General features: G+C 42.0%; 2 protein-coding genes across 2 annotated transcripts in view; both read left to right on the top strand.

The window, feature by feature from the left end:
- Positions 1-1,708: 1,708 nt before the first annotated feature.
- Positions 1,709-4,087, top strand: tlcd5b (TLC domain containing 5b). Its single transcript, XM_064350950.1, has one exon. It carries the CDS (start codon positions 2,233-2,235, stop codon positions 2,698-2,700), a length of 468 nt encoding a protein of 155 aa, XP_064207020.1. The 5' UTR covers positions 1,709-2,232; the 3' UTR covers positions 2,701-4,087.
- A 2,623-nt stretch (positions 4,088-6,710) lies between these two features.
- arhgef12b (Rho guanine nucleotide exchange factor (GEF) 12b) overlaps positions 6,711-17,752 on the top strand; it is an 83,537-nt gene continuing 72,495 nt past the window's right edge. The window contains exon 1 of the mRNA XM_064349569.1: positions 6,711-8,498. Coding sequence (XP_064205639.1) covers positions 8,467-8,498 — 32 coding nt within the window. The 5' untranslated portion in view covers positions 6,711-8,466. The remainder of the gene's footprint in view (positions 8,499-17,752) is intronic.

The raw sequence follows: 17,752 nt of genomic DNA, 5'->3' as shown, positions 1-17,752 counted from the left end.
TATTTTGAACCAGTAATTGCCATAATTATTGTAATTGATTGCAGCAGAGAGAAAATATAGCGTAGTAACTTGGGGACATCTGTCACATGTTGACCGGTGACTCAACTAGACCAAAGGCTAAAAGCGTTTCAAGTTTCACTATTTAAATTTTCACAATCAAGGTATGTGGACAGTTGTAATCTGTGCCTGCAGGGTTTTGTTAGGTATTCAGTATTTTGTTTGTACTATTTAATTAAAAATTGGTATATAGCCCTGTCTGGACAGGATTCGTTTCACTAGGGGAGGTCACGTAAAGTAATCTTTACCTGCATAATTCTGTAATATTATTCATTTCCTAAATGACCATGTCAGTGATATTTGCCGGGCATGCAAATAAAAAACGTAAAGTGTTTTTTGGCAAACTTCAGCAAAGCAAGGTCCTCTGATAATTCTATTATCTGTTACCGGGTTTCCACGGCCGAGCAGCAGCGCGTAAGCCTAAAATCACCAATGCACAATGCCTAGTGTCGGCTAGAGTGGTGTAAAGCACACCGCCATTGGACTCTGGAGCAATGGAAACGTGTTCCCTGGAGTGATGAATCACGCTTCGCTGTCTGCTAGTCTGATGGACGAATCTGGGTTTGGCGAATGCCTAGAGAACGCTGCTTGCCCAAATGTAAGTGCCAACTGTAAAGTTTGTTGGAGGAGGAATAATGGTCTGGGGCTGTTTTTCATGGTTTGGTTTTTCATGGTTTGGGCCAGGCCCCATAGTTCCAGTGAAGAAAAATCTTAATGCTACAGGGTACATTGACATTCTAGAGAATTGTGTGCTTTCAACTTTGTGGCAACAGTTTGGGGAATGCCCCCATGCTCAAAACGAGGTCCATAAAGAAATGGTTTACTGAGATTGGTGTGGAAGAACTTGACCTGACCTAGCAACCTAACCGTAAATCCTTTCAGATGAATTGGAATGGACAGGCCTGTTGCTCAAATCATACCTACCGACTCTGGTGAGGAATAACCGCCACTTCTAGTGAAATCCTTCCTGGAGAGTGCGAGGCGTCTATAGTAGCAAGGGACTCTGAAATGTTAGACACTCCAGCCACTGTAAAGTATCCGCAAGAATGTATGGCAAATCTGCTTTTCAGAATATGTAACATGTGACGTAAGTTAATAGTTGATACTAATTACAAATAACATATACGTATTCTACTGTGGCCTTCTTCTAAACGTGTGCTTTCCAATTGCTGCGCTTAATAATGTTTTGACGAATAATGGTGTAATATGCATGCACTAGCTCTGGAGGAATAACGCCACTGTACAAGCTCTTTTGGAGTTACTCGAAGTGCTTTTTCTTAGGACCATGAACTCCGAAGCCATACTGCAATAGTAAGTAGCTTGTCAGAAACGCTCTTAATCAGAATACCAACGTGTGGACCAGTTTTATAATCTGATTCATTTGCAGGTTACGTTTCGCAAGCTCCCGAACCGGTGCCTTTCCCCTGTTTTGCAGCAGGGCATGATGTCACTGACTCAGGTAGCTGCTCCTCCGCTAGCGCGTTACATGCTGTTGCTCTGATAGCGCCACAACAGCGAGCTGTTGACGCCATCGTGCGTCGGCCTACGCTCTGTCTGCGTTCACGCACCAGGCGTGCTCACCTGTTCATCAAAGACAGAGTCAATAGTGTACAGTCTGTTATACCTCAACATATATGTACAATGAGTGTAAACAGGGTGAATGTGAGTCTGCTGCTCATGTGATATTTGTGTAGGAAGTGTAAAGGGCTGCCTCTTCAAGAAAAAGAGGGCAAATAAAGTTTTGTTTCTGTTCAGTTCCATTCTACCTTTTTATTGCTCTATTCAAAGAACTCTGAAGGGGCACTTCCAACCCTGGGCAAAAAATGAACAATTTGATTGTTTCAGTTAGAAATAACTATACAGTACTTGAATACTGCTACAAGTGATAAATGATTACAGAAATTACAAAATTTACTACTAGTATTACTAATACTACTGTATCGCCTCCTACAACTTTGAAGAAATTGTACTAAATCATTGTTTACATACAATAACAGTATCAACAATTGAACCATATTGTTACTATTATTAATATTATTGTTTTGTGTTGTATACCCCCTTCATCCAACGTGTTTGTCAGTGACGCATTTTTTGTGTGTGTCATCCACAGGTACAGAGAACACACCCCTGCAGGTCATAGCCCTGGTCCTCAGCCTGGGCTACTTCGTCTTCGACATGGGCTGGTGCGTGTACTACCGCACGGAGGGCCCGCTGATGCTGGCGCACCACACCATGAGCATTCTGGGAATCCTGCTGGCGCTGGTGCAGGGCGAGTCGGGCATCGAGACGTGCGCCGTGCTCTTCGGCACGGAGATCACCAACCCGCTGCTGCAGGCGCGCTGGTTCCTGCGCAAGCTGGGCCGCTACGACACGCTGGCGGGCGACGCGGTCGACGCGCTCTTCGTCCTGCTGTTCGCCGGCGTGCGCATCGGGGTGGGCGGCCGCATGCTGTACTGCGAGCTCGCCTCGCCCCGCCCCTCGCTGGCCGTCAAGGGGGGCGGAGTGGCCATCTACGGCCTCTCCTGCGTCTTCATGGTGGACATCGCCCGCTTTGCCTGCCGGAAAAGCGCCGGCAAATTCCGCCGCTGGAAGGAGCAATGCAAAGCGCTAGGGGCCAATGGGAACTCTGGGAGGACCGGCTGAGAACTCCGCCCCCGGGATGTGGAACGTGAGGACAATCTGGATATGGAGAACGAGAGATAGGAAGGAAACATTCGCTTTGAAGTTACATATTGCACAATGCACAGCAAGAAACAAACTCACTTTTATTTTTTAAAAATATTTGTTTGTAGCTCATTTTATTATGTTAAGTAACAGACCGTGCATGTGTGAGAGTGTGTATGTATAGTATTTATGGTAATACCTATGTTTTTGTCCTTACTGAAAACAAAGTGGTGCTGAATATCATTCACAATGTAAAATTGATTTATAGTTTTATAAATTATACATTTTATTTCTAGACAGAAATAAGCAGCCAGACTTGATAAACCGTACTAATCATCATATGACAAAATGTAAAATGTTTTTGGCTTAAAAATGTGTTTGTACTATAGCTTGACTATACTATATACTATTGACTTGAGTTTTATCTACCTCTTGTTCAGCTGAGACATTAGCAAACAGCTTTTTTAACTTTGTGTACTGAAAGGATTGTGCAAGTTAGTTTTTAGAATTCTGAACCAGTCTACTTATTTTGGAGAAAAGATAACGTTTTATCTTGGTTTACTCAATATGAAAGGGTTAAAATATGTTGCATCTGCTGGATTTTATTTTAACTTGTTAAATGTTGAAATGCTAGCATTAGCAATCTCACTGCCAAATCCTGCTGCTGTATACTGTGAATGGATGCAGTGTAGTCTAAGCACTTAACACCTCGTTTGGTACAATGTTCGTGTGGCATACCCTGGAGATTGTTTGTTTTCTGAAGGCAGAAGTCACCAAACACAAGATGCATATTTAAGTAATAAAGCAATGGGAAGAACCATAATTATTCTAATGAACCTCACTCTAACACTGAAGCATGGTTTCAGACTCAGGCTTCAGGAAGTGATCAAGTGTAACAGTATTAATCGTGATCATTTAGGCAGAAGGAACTTCCTGCTATTCCATAGGATAATTAACCCGAAGGAAAGTATTTGGTTGAAGAACGTAATCCAAAAATGTGTTAAAAACTTTGTTGATGAATTTATACTGGGAAATCTGGGGAAGGTCATAATTCAGGTAAATATTGCATAAAGTGTAACAGTATTAATCGTGATCATTTAGGCAGAAGGAACTTCCTGCTATTCCATAGGATAATTAACCCGAAGGAAAGTATTTGGTTGAAGAACGTAATCCAAAAATGTGTTAAAAACTTTGTTGATTAATTTATACTGGGAAATCTGGGGAAGGTCATAATTCAGGTAAATATTGCATAAATTTGTCAGGTAATAGCCAGTTACTGTATATGTGTCAGATATGTCCAATAGAACTTGCTTTATTTTATTATGTATTAATTAGTTAAATAAAATAATGCACATTTGAGTACAAATATTTTTTGCCACTTCTTTTTTTAATTCTAGGTTGCTGAACTTGACTTCCAGTCAGTGCAAAATTCAGCCGTTCAACTGAAGCTATGTAATACTGAACGTTTGCAGCAGGTGGCGCTGCATAACAAATTTATATGAATGAACCCCTGCAATGCTGAGGCTTAAGCTTGTGAACAGAACAGATAAATATTTTTCAGTACTGTACAACTGGGATTCCAATTTTATCCTAATGTAAATTATTATTATTCATTTTAGTGTTGTTGTTATTACAGTCACATTGTGATGTGCTCCTATCTGTTCACACTGTTTTTTCCCCCCAACTAACATTGCTCTTAACTATCATGCAAAATGACCAGCATATGTATTTACATAATGGCTAAAGTCACTGACCATATTAAGGTATAATAAGAGCATCCACTGTCTGCCTATTTCACTGTTCACTTTATACTGTCAGGACTACTATGTCTAATCCTACAAATACATTAGGAATATTGGCCAAAGTCTCTTCTAAAGATGTATGATTTTTGAATTAAGTATGGTTTTTTCATGTTTGATATTAGCAGGATTGGTCATTGAGCTTCTCAGCACCATGCCACATACTGTATGGACTTCATACAGTACGTAGCACTATCTAGCACTGTGTTTGTTGCCTAGTATTGAACACCCCAAGGGTCTGTTTCTCCTATATGACTTGGCAAACTACAGTATTCTATGCATTAACAGTTCTCTATGTGGGGAAATAAACTCAAATCAGTGCACAATTTTCCTCAAATTGTTACGGAAATGTTCTAATTTCTACTTTTGCCTGTATTGCTAAAACTCAAGTGAAATATTTGCAGGATTGTTGATTGACCATACTGCGCCTGTCAAAATGTTTTGATGCAGTCAATGCCTTAAGGTGGTGAAGGCAACATCAAACACCAACCACAATCCTGATGCAAAATTGAGACTGGCAAGTGATTCATTGGGCGTGTGATTAATAACGTAGAACCTACCCTGTTAGGCACTACCTTTAATTGTCCTAGCATAATTGAATGTGTCATGCATAACTGAACATTTAATCAACCCTTTTGATTTCCCTCAGGCTGCAATTTCCAAGATATTGCTTGGGTGGGGTGCATTAAAATACCATAAGCTGCCAACATTTATACTCAGTGGTTTACCTCTTTCAGTTGCATTCCACCATACTAAACGATAAACAGACATTGGGACTTGCAGTGATACACAATGGCATGGGGGAGACTGTTTTTTTTTTTTTAAACTGTGATGAATAGCCTGTAATGCATTTTGTTTATAGGGTTGAATTTATGGGCGAATTTGGAATTTACCTCAATTCTAGCACTTGATTCGGACGTAAGTGTCCGAAGAGAAAGACATGAGACTCTGGTCGTAACTCATTGTACTTATATGTACATGTTGCCATGTGCCACAAGCCAAATCTGGCTTCTGTAACACTGGAAATGAACGTATTATTCATTTATTTTTTGAATGTATCTATACTAAATTGTTTTGGTGCAATTTTGAAAGATTTATTTAAAAAGAAATTCTGATGTAGAGATTCACCTGAAAGAAAAAGGTGTTATATATATATATTATGATTGAAATATGGAACTTATATAGCATTTGGTATATCTTGAATTTATTCAGAATTTATGGAAAATTCCACATTCGTAAATATAAATGTACAAAGAAGAAACCAAACTTTACACAATTCCAGTAGAAATTGGATAATATATTAATACATTAAAAGAACTAAGGAACTCCAAAACTAAAACAAAAAAACACTGGATTATTGTGAAGGCTTGAACCTAAATCTAATTTTTATGTAAGCTATATTTTAAAGACATTTAGATATCACATGCACATAGTTTCTTTCTTGGGGTACATATAATTTTTTAAATAAAAAGGTAGTTAAATGCATCAGATTCAAATGGCTTTTGTCTTAATTATGCATGGCCTGATTATTGGCCCCTGTCTTTTGGTCTGAATGCACGGATGAACAAAACAATTTTTAACATTCTAGTGACATGTATGATTGTGTTGCATACAAGTTTGGAGACAAATAATGATCCTTATACAAAAAAAATTATAATTTGATTGAGTTAGAAATGATCACAGTACAGTACTGGACTATCACTACAAGTGAACAGTGACAACTTATAAATCCTACTAGTATTACGAGTATTAATGTATCTCATGCTACAACTGATAGACTACTTAGTACTATTTCAAAAGAAATTGTATGAAATTGTTCAAATACAACAATGCCAATAATTAGATCATCATCATATTATTATTATTATTATTAGTAGTAGTAGTAGTAGTAGTAGTAGTAGTAGTAGGCCTAGTATATTTCATTAAGGATCATTTTTGAGGGTAGAACTTATTTCGAAATTAAAATATGCAGTGTTATCATTTGTGCTAGCAATAGGTAGTAGGCTAATGCAAGTGTCAGTTAAAATGTTAGTAATTTTGGTTGTAGTAGTAGTAGCCGCGTGCTTTTATTCACATTACAGTATTTTGTTTCACCACAGCGGAGTTTTATTTTCACCGCATGTTTAATTCTCACAGGACCCTTAAATCTTCCTCTCCACGGGATTATGCTTTTCGGCGGAAGTATATACCCAGAAGTGAGGCAGAGATTGCGCGCGGCGGAGTGATAGAAAGATCTGCAAATTTGCTGGAAAAGTCATGGAATATTTGGGAAAAAATGAATAATCGCACAGCAACGTAGCTACAGTAAGAGCGCAAAGGTTCACAATCAGGACTATGCGGTATTGATTACGAAATTGCTGTTCTCCTCTTGTGAATAACTACACCTACGTGGTCGAGAAAATAACAACTAAGGGAATTCCGCTGAGAAACAGGACAGCAAAACTACTGGATTGTGAAAACATGGAGACAAGGGGAGAAGCGAGCCGAGTCCAAGTTTTGGGATTTTGAACCTGAAATAAAACATCAGGGAATTCTTGGGGTCCTTTTAAACAGAAAATGCTGTGGACTTTTAATTCGACGCTCGGTTGTTTTTTTCGCTCGCTAGATGTTCGTGAATTGATTATTTAGGAGCAGAAGGAAAATCGGCGAGCTAGCCTAAACTTAGCTAGCAGCTAGCTACTGTAACGTTAGCTAACATCAAAGAAGAGTAAAGTTTTCTGCCGAAGAGCTCGTCTGATTGTTTAAATGAAAACCGTTTCATTTTGGGTGTCTGTGAAAGGAAAACCGCTTTAAAGACTTAGATACACGATTTTGAAATGAGTTGGGACTTGTAAACAAGAAAAGTGGCTACGGTTTCCAGAAGTCTCGAAGGGAGAGTGGAAGGTGTTTTTTTTTCTTTTTTGGGGAAAAAGTCTTCCCTTTTTTCACCAGTAGTATACGGTATCACGAAAGCAAAGAGGCCTATTTCGAGACGGTGAAAGATTCCTTGTGAAAAACCGATGCCACATATTCAACGAGGAATACAGCAGCGATTCCCAAATACGGGTTAGAAGTTCGTTACGGATTATTTTTCTCTTTGTTATGAAAGTATCCGAAATCCCTACGAACACGACTGAAGATATTCACAAGCTGCAACCTACAGCGATGCAGACTGGGAACACTAGCATGGGAACATTTCTGACGGGAAACTGAGAAGGAAAAAAATTACAGCCTATCTCGTAATAGACTACATCTATCTGTCCGTCAGTTAGACAAAATCTTTTTTTTTTTAATCCCACAAAAAGCAACGGACAAAAAGTGATGATAACCGCTTTAAATGAAAACAGGAATAATCGTGCAAGTGGACAGAGACGAAGAGTTGGAAAACGAGGAGAGTATATGGTTATTTTGTGGGGAAACAAATTAACAATAGGTATAGCTAACGTTAGCTAGCTAATACTTCTCTGGCGGTATTGACAAAGGCGGCTGCTGCTACGGTGGCAGACGAAGCGTGTTGGAGAGTCCGGGTTAGCATTTTTATTCTGATAAAAAGCATTATCTAGTATAGGCTATATCCATTCCCTCATTAAATATTTCCTGCTACTCCGAGATAAACGTAGGATTGCACAGCAGCAAACATTTTTGCGCATTTGTGGGTTATTTTATAAGAAGGATATTTGTTTACACGTTACACTGATTTACGATGTTTTTCCTTTCTTCTGTTCATATTACGAAGGAAATAAATAGCTAACCGTTCACAAAAACAACGGGGATCCAGTGTTAACTAGCATATTTTATAAGCTGATATTTCAGTCAACTGTCATCATTGCTCCTCGTTTTCAAACGTATATCACCTTGACGGATATTAAGGAGGGACCTGCTACTTTCCACAACACGGATGGTTTTTGTTTTTTTGGTAAGATGCTAATTGGATAAAAGCCGAAGACAAACTAGAAACAAAAGCCCAATGAGCGGCACACAGTCTACAATCACTGACAGGTAAATAACAATTTAACCAAGCTATAACTTTGCTTTTTAATTGTGTTTGTCTTCACCGAATCTTTACCGCAGGTCGTTCCGATCTGTCGGTATGTGATTCCCCCCCCCCCCATTTTTGTTGATTGTTTGTTTTCTTTTACATTTTAATTAGCATGGTCATAAAACAGCGGCCGAATTCTGACTTCTTATTTGTACTATCAAAACATTTTTCACACTTGCGTTTAGAGGGTGAATTAAAGCATGGATGCCCCAAGTTGTTTGGGAGATTTCATTCTGTTCTATATCCCAAGTGATTGTGTCGGGGTTTGAGAAGATGTAATTACCTCGCGTGTCATAGACAGCTTATCTACACGCAGAATGCAATAGATGTCAATGGATGAGGCCTTTTCCAATGTACCGGCAGGCCCTTGGAGGCATTGAAATGGGTTGCAACCTTTAAAAATTTCGTCTTATGCTATATTGATATTAGCAAATCCTCTACGACACAAAGAACAGCAAGACCTACATGGTACTGGTATCTTCCCTTCTGCAAAAATGCAGACAGGAAAGTGATTTTGCTTGTGGCGTTATTCACTGTGTTTAGCCCCAAGATGGAATAGGTTGCACGGCTTTATTTTGAATGACATGCTGTACCTGTACCTTTCATTACGTAATGCGGCACTTCAGGTCGTGTGGCCTTTACAGCAGTTCGCGCGAAAAGGGGATAAACACGGCAAAATACAGAAAACATGACATTGTGGGTCTTAAACAATTAAGGGAGATCTAGTAGTTCGTGAAAACCATTATCCCTTTCTAGAACTTGTTTTCCTGACTATTTTCACTTATTCATTCAGTTGTAAGCAAAGGAACTTCTGTCGTAGTTCTGTTGTGTGAGCACGTAATCTTGCTTGAGGCTTGTGCCCGAAGGGTCACTGTTCTCCATTTGATTTCACTGGGCACTGTCCCAGTTACTGCCTGAGAAATGGCCTGTTTAGGCGACATTAAGCTGGGGTCCACATAGAGCAGCAACAGCTGAAGTGTCCATCCCGAGTGGCATGTGACCGTAGCGGGTCAGAAGTTCAGGATGGGGCCTGAACAGGTGTAAACCTGAGGCGTTTGTGGGTGGGGGCAGGGCGTTTGGGCAATGATATACCAAGCTGAATATCCATGTTAAACCAGTTTAAGCTGTATGCCCTTTAATACGCCTCTTGAGAACCATGCCAAGGTGTCTACGGTGACCAGGGATGTTCATTTTAATCAACTGGATATTCGATTTTTCCATGGCTGTCCAAATCAAGATTTGAGTGATCCAACCCTGCTTCTTTGTTGTTCTTCTAATTACTGTATGAAGCTCCAGTTCTTTGTAATAAATGACTCAGATTTGTAAGCACTCAGCTTTCAAGGCTGGATGTAGAATATCAGTGGATTAGCCTATGGTATGCACAGTTCTGCTGTCCTTCATGAATATTGCTGAGAGAGAATTCAGATCAGGAATTTGTTCTCCTTTGTTAACCACAGTATGATACATCTGTATAGTGATCCAGCAAACTGATTCATGATCCTGTGGTTGAATGTTCCAGTGATCAAAAATGTTTTTTCCAAGGAACAATGCTTACGTAACATCTCACTTCTCTTGGCTGCTTCTCAATTTGACCATAAAGCAGTGGGGTCTGAGAAACAGTATCACACCCCTGATGATAAGTTCAGTGTGTTTTCTGCAACTAGACAGTAGCCGGTAATGGAAGGTACTGTGTTTGTTGAAATCTAAACCAGCTGGCTTGTGATGTATGGTGTCCCTGACACCGAATAGTAATGTCATTATTTATTATCCTGTTACTATTAATGAAGTAACTACTGCTTCCTACACCTCTTTGAACTGTCAAATACGCAAGAAGGTCTTTGTTGAGCTTTAAAATGGCTACATTTTTATTTTGTGGTAACCAGTTCAATGGCACCAATTCACTGGCTTTTCACAAGCTCCATTTTCAATCCGTGTTGAAGGTCTGACCTTCTAGTTCAGTTTTATAGTTAACGATAGGCCTGCCTCATTACTTAGAATGCATTTAATTCAAGTCCACTCCAAAACGTTTGTAGACACAGCAACAATTTTCGTATTTTGGCAACACGACACATGGGCTGTACTTGAGGGGAGTGGTGATGGATCTCTCCACTTCTTGGCTGTCGAAAAAAGCGCAACAAGGTTTGTTTAGAATGATAGCAGAGACAGTTGATAAGAGACTCGTGGGGGTGGGGGGAGGTAGTGAGGTGGACCTAATTTATTGCAGCGAGAGAGAGAGAGATGGAAAGAGAGAGGAGAAGCTTGGGTCCACTCTGCCCTTGGGATACTGTCACTATGTAGAGAGCAGACTTCAGCTTTGAATAATAATGACTGACGTTGTTTACACTCCTCGAAAGGGACATTTGCATGGCGGCAACATGACTTTGCGACTTTGAATAACTTCGCTGAGTGTCGGGGCTGGAGGGAGAGCATACCAGCGCATGAGGGGAGAAACCACGCTAGCACGACAATCTCAAGGCTTGCTGGGGTGTAGCACGTTTCCAAGACTGAATGATCAATGCTAATGGAATCTCAGGTTAATTCTGGCTCGTGTGTCTGTGTGTATATGGCTGCGTTTTTATTAGGTCTGTGTTTGAAGGTGTGAGATTACATGTGTGCGTGCACATGTGCTGTTATACTTTGCGCTGTGAAGGGAGAAAAAGACTACAGGGAGTACTGAATGTGCTGGAAAGCCCATTGTTAAATTGTCTTGAGCTCTGTATGTAAGCAAAACAGAAATGGATCAGGCATTGATATTTATTACCAGCCTTCAGCCCAGGCTGTACGTGCACAGACCTCAGATCTCTCTCAGTGCTGATTGGGCCTGGCTCAGCAGAATCTGCCTTTCTGCTGAAAGGGGAGGCGTGGCCAATTTTGGCCTCAAGTCCCTGTTTTTCCTATCATTTTCTTTCCTAATTATTATTTTTTAAATCCGCTGACAGTCCTTCTTTTGAACCCTCGGCTAGAGATGGCGAGCCTGTGAGTCAGGAAGTTAGCTTTAACCGCTCATGGCGGGGAACCCCTCGCTGCGCAAACAGGCACCTGAGGTGACGCGAGATTGACAGCCTGAATTACGCCCGTTTGATGCGCACCGCGTCCTCAGCCTGAACCGTTTTTTAAAGGTGTGTTATGCGAGGAATGGAAAGAAGCCGTGCTTTCCTCTGAGATTGGAGGCTAGGCGCAGGTGAGCTTGCGCGGGTGCCGGAGGGAGCAGGTGGAAACGTCGCGGTTTTGACGGCGGCGTCTTCTCTGGCTTCGCTCAGTTTCCGACCGCCACGTGTTCCCCGCTCTTCAGCGCCTGTGGTTCCGAGAGCGGGCCGGGCGTGGTGCCGATGCGGTGGCCATACAGAACCCTGCTCCTGAGTGCACACAGAGGGGTGGGCTCCACCCAAAGCGCCACCTCACATCTAGGCCTAGCCTCCGCCTGCCTAGTCTTACTCTCGCATTCCACAGCTAGGATGTTTCCTCTGTAGAAATGTACTACAGGTGCACAGGGGCATAACCTAGAAATTGTGTGTGTGTGTTTGTGTGTGTGCACAGGTTTATGTCTCTGCGTCTGTGAGAAGAAAAGCAAAAGAGTGCTTTTCTGAAGAAGAATTGGCCAGAAAAGGTACTAGTCAATAGAGAAAACAAACAAACTGATGTACAGGTCAATTTAACATTCTAGGTATTTAGGAGGCACACTTATCTGCAGCGACTTGTACCGCTCACGTTCTTTGTTCTGATTTATACTGCTATATATTGAAGCAATTTAGGTTAAGTACCTTGCCCAAGGGTTCAGTGGCAGTGCCCCACCTTGGAGTTGAACCCACAATGCCTGAAGTTGCAAGCCCATTTCCCCTAACCATTATATTACACTGCTGCCTAAGATGGCTATTATAGTGATCTAGGCCTAATGCATAGGTTGTTTTTCTGTATTAGGTTTTTAAGGAACAGGGCAGTAAGGATGCAGATTGTAGAGACCCTGTCAGAGGTAATTGACCTGAATTGCCTCCAGAAACAACCTGCTGGATAATCAGATAATAATAAATGTGAAATAATGTCAACTGCTGGCAATATTGACAGTAATGGCTAAGCAAACCCATAGTAATAAAAAGTAAAGGAGAACTTTTCCCTGCACGATTGGTGAGGTATTCAGTGGAGATAACTGATTATGTTCAGTGGGATGGGTTGTAGGGAGAGGTGGTTTTCACTTGTATCCCATATCCCATGCCTTTGTACCCTTTGGACCAGGGGTGCTCAATACGTCGATCGCGATCTACCAGTCGATCGCAAAGGTAGTATTGGTAGATCGCATGAGTACCATGGTGGTTGCCTAAAGACAACTGGGAAGTGTCACGTTCAACAACAAAACAAATGTGCATAATTTTTTTATTCTTCAGTCATTTCAATGTACTTTAAAACGTATTTTTCTAAGCCTAAATTTCCCACTATAAAAATTCACCCGAACCGTCTGGACGTGGTAATGAGAACTGTCAGTTAGCTATGATTGACAGACCGTGCCCCGTTACCATAGCTACCCCCATGCTACGCGCTCTCTTTGGGAGACTGAATTTTCACAAGCTAGCTAGCTTAGTAGTATATCAATTATCGATAGATAGCTAAGGTAAGGACGTTGACTTATATCCAATTATAATTTTTGCTATCTAGCTAGCCAAGTTAAGATAAAAGCACAACTATAACGTCCTCATAAAAGCAAACTAGCAAGCTAACGTTATCGATAACATTGCCTTATGAAAGCAAACCTCCTAGCTAGCTAACGTTAGCTAGCTAGCTAAATGAATATCTGATATTCTGATAACCAGAAATAATCTAAAGGCACTCTAATTTAAGTGAACCTAACGTTAGTCAAATATTTGCATTGTCTGAACAGCAGGACGGTGTGACCTGTCAGATTTCTTTACGGAGCGTGGAAATGGGAGTGGTTACTGTATTCGTGACACAGCAAAATGACAACTTTCTCAACCGGTTGAAAATAGGACGATGAATTTAAAACGCATATTTCTCCAAAAATACAGAACGGACATATTTAATACTTTGCTAATTGTGTTTCTTCAATGCCTTTTGTGCAAATAGCACATAAAACCGAGAAAGTGTGAAAATAACCATGGTACTCCTTTAAAAAAAATAGACGTCAGCCTGTCTTCCATCCCGTCACTTGATTGATATAGGGCAGCCAGTTAGATGACATCTGAATTTTTCTGACACTTAGGTCACTGCGCATGCGCAAACGGCGCCAAGTGCAGCAAAACTAACAAGCTAGTCAGTCCAAGTACCGTTCCACCATGACTGATGAACATTTGGAAGTGTGCTTGAGGCTGGCTGTCAGCAGCTACTGTCCGGACTATGTATCCCTGGCTGATTCAATTCAGTGCAAGTCATCAGAGTAAACTCAGGTAATGACAAAAAAATGTACATAGTTAATTATGTTGTGTTGTGCAATATTGGCTCATGCGGTTATGCAAGGTACATCAACATACATTGTACATATAAAGAATCCTCAATATATTTGTAAATAAATATATGTTTCGCATTTTTGTAGTGGGTAGATCATTTTGACTTGGTCATTTTATAAGTAGCTCGCATGCTGAAAAAGTGTGAGCACCCCTGCTTTGGACCATGCATAAAGCTACTGCAGAGATAGTATTTTGAAAAAAGAGATCAGCCCTTGCCTAGGAAGTTCCTGCTTGCCTGTTGGCTGTGGCAGATGGTCCCTCAGTCCCTGGCCCTCAGGCCCTAGTGGTGGTGCCAGCGCCCCCTGCCCCCTGGAGGCCAACTGCGGCTGGGCGTGTCAGCAAGCTGGCCCCTGCGCACCAGCTCTCATTAGAGCGGCAGCTGATTGGTCCTGACAGGCGAGCCAGGAGCCAACCTGACCAGAAACTGTCACTCATGCTGCCTGAGCCCGTCTATCCCCTGGTTCAGAGCAGCTTGGCTCTCTGGGAGTGGTGTAGTGGCAGCAGTGTATGCAGAGGCTGCTTCAGTGTGGTGAGGAGCTAAGCTGAGGCCCAGGTCCCACAGTGCCTGGAGCCTTCCCTCACAGTGGAACACACTGAGCATTTCTCTCTCCTCCCCTTCTCTCTCACTGGCGTTATGGTTTGAATGGCTTCTGGCTCTTTTATTTGTGTCAGTTTTAGATGAGGTTTATTCCTAATGCTTGTGTGTATAGGCGCACACTCGCACACTCACACATTACGTAGTCTCATAAATTCATTGCTTCCACCTGTTCTTCAAAAGCTTTCTGGCCATCCTCTTGCTTCCTGTTTGAAATGGGTTCAGTGAAGCATCCTTTTGCTGTAATTGGCCAGCCCGAGTCGCCATTTGGTGGTAGGTGGGTGTCCCAGCTTCACACACAGAGTCTGTGTTTATTGCCCTCTGATGCAGGCCTTACTGCTTCCTGCATGCAGCTCCTGGGCTCAAACCCAGGCCCCGGGCATCCCACCAGCATCACTGCGTGTCTGCAGTGTGCCTGCGTTTGTGCCAGTACAGCACGCAGGTAGAGAGCAGAAGTGTGATGGATCACTGTTCCACTGTCTGGATGGGCCCCAAGGACTGGTATCGAATCTGAACCGTACCAGTGTCTGGTGTTACTGGCCTACCGGGTGGCACATAATTCACCACAGCATCACCCAAAGGTGGCGGGATTTTAAGTTGGTGCGATGTCCCTGTGCGCACTAGTGACCCATCGGAGGGGGTCATGTGTCCTGTAGTAATTACGTAGGCTAATTGCGCTCAAAGCGGCCACCTGCTTTCTTTGTTTATCCCACAGTTTGTAACTGTTAGCTGACATAGCTGTCTGCAAGCCCTACAGCATTGATGATTGGTTTATTGAAGAGGTGGGGAGGGGCTTCCCGTGGCTTTTCCGTATTCACATTCTCGAAATGGACAGCTTTGATGAAGCCTGCAGTGCCAGTTGAGCTGTGATTAATGAATCAGTCGAGTGCATTCCTCTCTCTGAGGTGCGATTTTATACTTGTGAAGGCTGTGCAGTGGCCATGTTTGGTGCATTCCGCTTGATGACATCATGTGGGCCAAGTTCAGAACTATTAATAGCCTCCAGGAGCAGAGTTTGTACTCTGGCTAACAAACATAATTATGATGAGGTCATCGCAGGCTGCCTGCCATTGATAACGTGCAGGTTGAGTCTTAGCGGAAGTGTTCTCGCTGCGGGATGTTTGTTCTTGACCCGCCTGCCTCATGTAGCACTTTCCTCCATCTGTCAGAGGGGTTGCAGGTTCATTGGTGAGAGAGTGTGAAATGAAGGGCCAGGCACATGGCCCCACAGCCATCACTGAGATTACTGCTACCTCAGAATTGCACACTCCAGTTATCACTGAGATTACTGCTACCTCAGAATTGCACACTCCAGTTATCACTGAGATTACTGCTTCAGAATTAGGCCACATACTGCAGCCATCACTGAGATTACTGCTACTTCATAATTGCACACTGCAGATATCAGTGAGATTACCGCTTCAGAATTGCACACTCCAGTTATCACTGAGATTACTGCTTCAGAATTACGTACTGCAGATATCGCTGAGATTACTGCTTCAGAATTACGTACTGCAGATATCACTGAGATTAATGCTTCAGAATTAGGCTACATACTGGAGATATCACTGAGATTGCTGCTACTTCAGAATTGCACTCTGCAAATATCACGAAAGCCCCTTTTCCATTGCACAAAACAGTTCAGGAACCATCTGTACCCGGAACTATCTGGAACCGCGGCTCTCTGGTTTCTGTTTCCACTGAAATTTGAGATCCATGACAATGAGAATTTTGGAGGAAGTGACGAAAGAAAGGAAACACCTTTCTTTCTAACATCGTGTAACCTTCCCTTCATAAACGGTATTTTGAGGAATGCTCAGGTACTATTACTAAGTTACTGTTTCTGAACATGAGGGTGAAATAGAAGGTGCAGTCGAGGGAATGCAAGCACATCCAAAATATTCCAACAGGTGCAGGATAAAAAAATAGTTAGTAAGAAGAGAGTGTATATCCGCACACTGTTCTTTCTGCTCCCAAAGTGATTTAATAGTACAGCGTTTCGACCTCAAAGGCCTTCGTCAGGTAGGCCTACATCTGAAATAGAAGGTGCCAGAAGCCTCTCAGACAGGCTTGGCAAGGCTCCACACAGGGAGCACGGACAGAGTGTGTAATCCGGCTCTGACCACTAGCTTAGCAGGGGTTTCAGAAGAATTATGCACTAATATCGAATTGTAAGCTGTAATATCGCAGATTTTACATAAGTTATAGTTACCGGTTTACATTTTATTAATGCAATTCTGCAGCTGTGATTGTGACTGACTTATCTGATGCACCACTTCAGTATGTGTCAAATGCGGTAATGTTAGGTAGCTCTGTACACCGAGTTCATTCATGTTCTACCTGCCAAAACAACATCCGACTGCCAGAATGATTACAAACCGTAGCCAAGTTTTTTTTTTCTCTCCCCACTATCGTTTACGATTGTGAGTTTTGTAGTATTTGCAGCAAAATGCAGCAGAAATACGGGTATGCCCATGCTATACAAACATCGCTGCATTACCAGCCATAGCATAATGTCTGAATAAGTGCGTGTTCCGGACACACACCTCGCTTATTTTGAGCATAACGCTTTAAAGTACCAGGGACAGACCCACCTATTCAGCTATATTTCTGTGCACAAACCTTTTGTCTTTGAGGCAGCTCTAACGTTACTGGCCATATCACAGCATATAAATATATGCTGCTGTTAGTAAATGCTTACTTATTGGTAATCAAGTCGAGTCATATTTATAGTTTTGTTTCTTAATGCTTTTTTTCTGATTTGTAGCTACCAGGTGTTCAATAATGACGGTTGGTTTACTCGAAGTCACAGGAAGTTTGCGTTTGACCAATCAGCGATTTACAAGACTGCTAGATCTACCCCATAGTTACTGGTACCTCAAGAATACACACTCCAGATATCACTTTATTTCCACTTCACAATTACACCATGCACCTCAGGATCACTGCACTACCAATCACCATGACACCACACACCTCATCATCACTGCTCTACCAATCACCATTAGACCATGCACCTCAACATCACTGCTCTACCAATCACCATTACACCATGCACCTCACCATCACTGCTCTACCAATCACCATTAGACCATGCACCTCACCATCACTGCTCTACCAATCACCATTACACCATGCACCTCACCATCACTGCTCTACCAATCAC

This window comes from Anguilla rostrata, chromosome 9 (assembly GCF_018555375.3).
Source record: "Anguilla rostrata isolate EN2019 chromosome 9, ASM1855537v3, whole genome shotgun sequence".
Lineage (NCBI taxonomy): Eukaryota > Metazoa > Chordata > Actinopteri > Anguilliformes > Anguillidae > Anguilla > Anguilla rostrata.
This window is presented reverse-complemented; position numbering and strand designations above follow the sequence as displayed.

Bases quoted from the DNA above. Each gene is read 5' to 3' on its own strand.
- tlcd5b (XM_064350950.1), top strand. From the start codon at position 2,233: ATGGGCTGGTGCGTGTACTACCGCACGGAGGGCCCGCTGATGCTGGCG.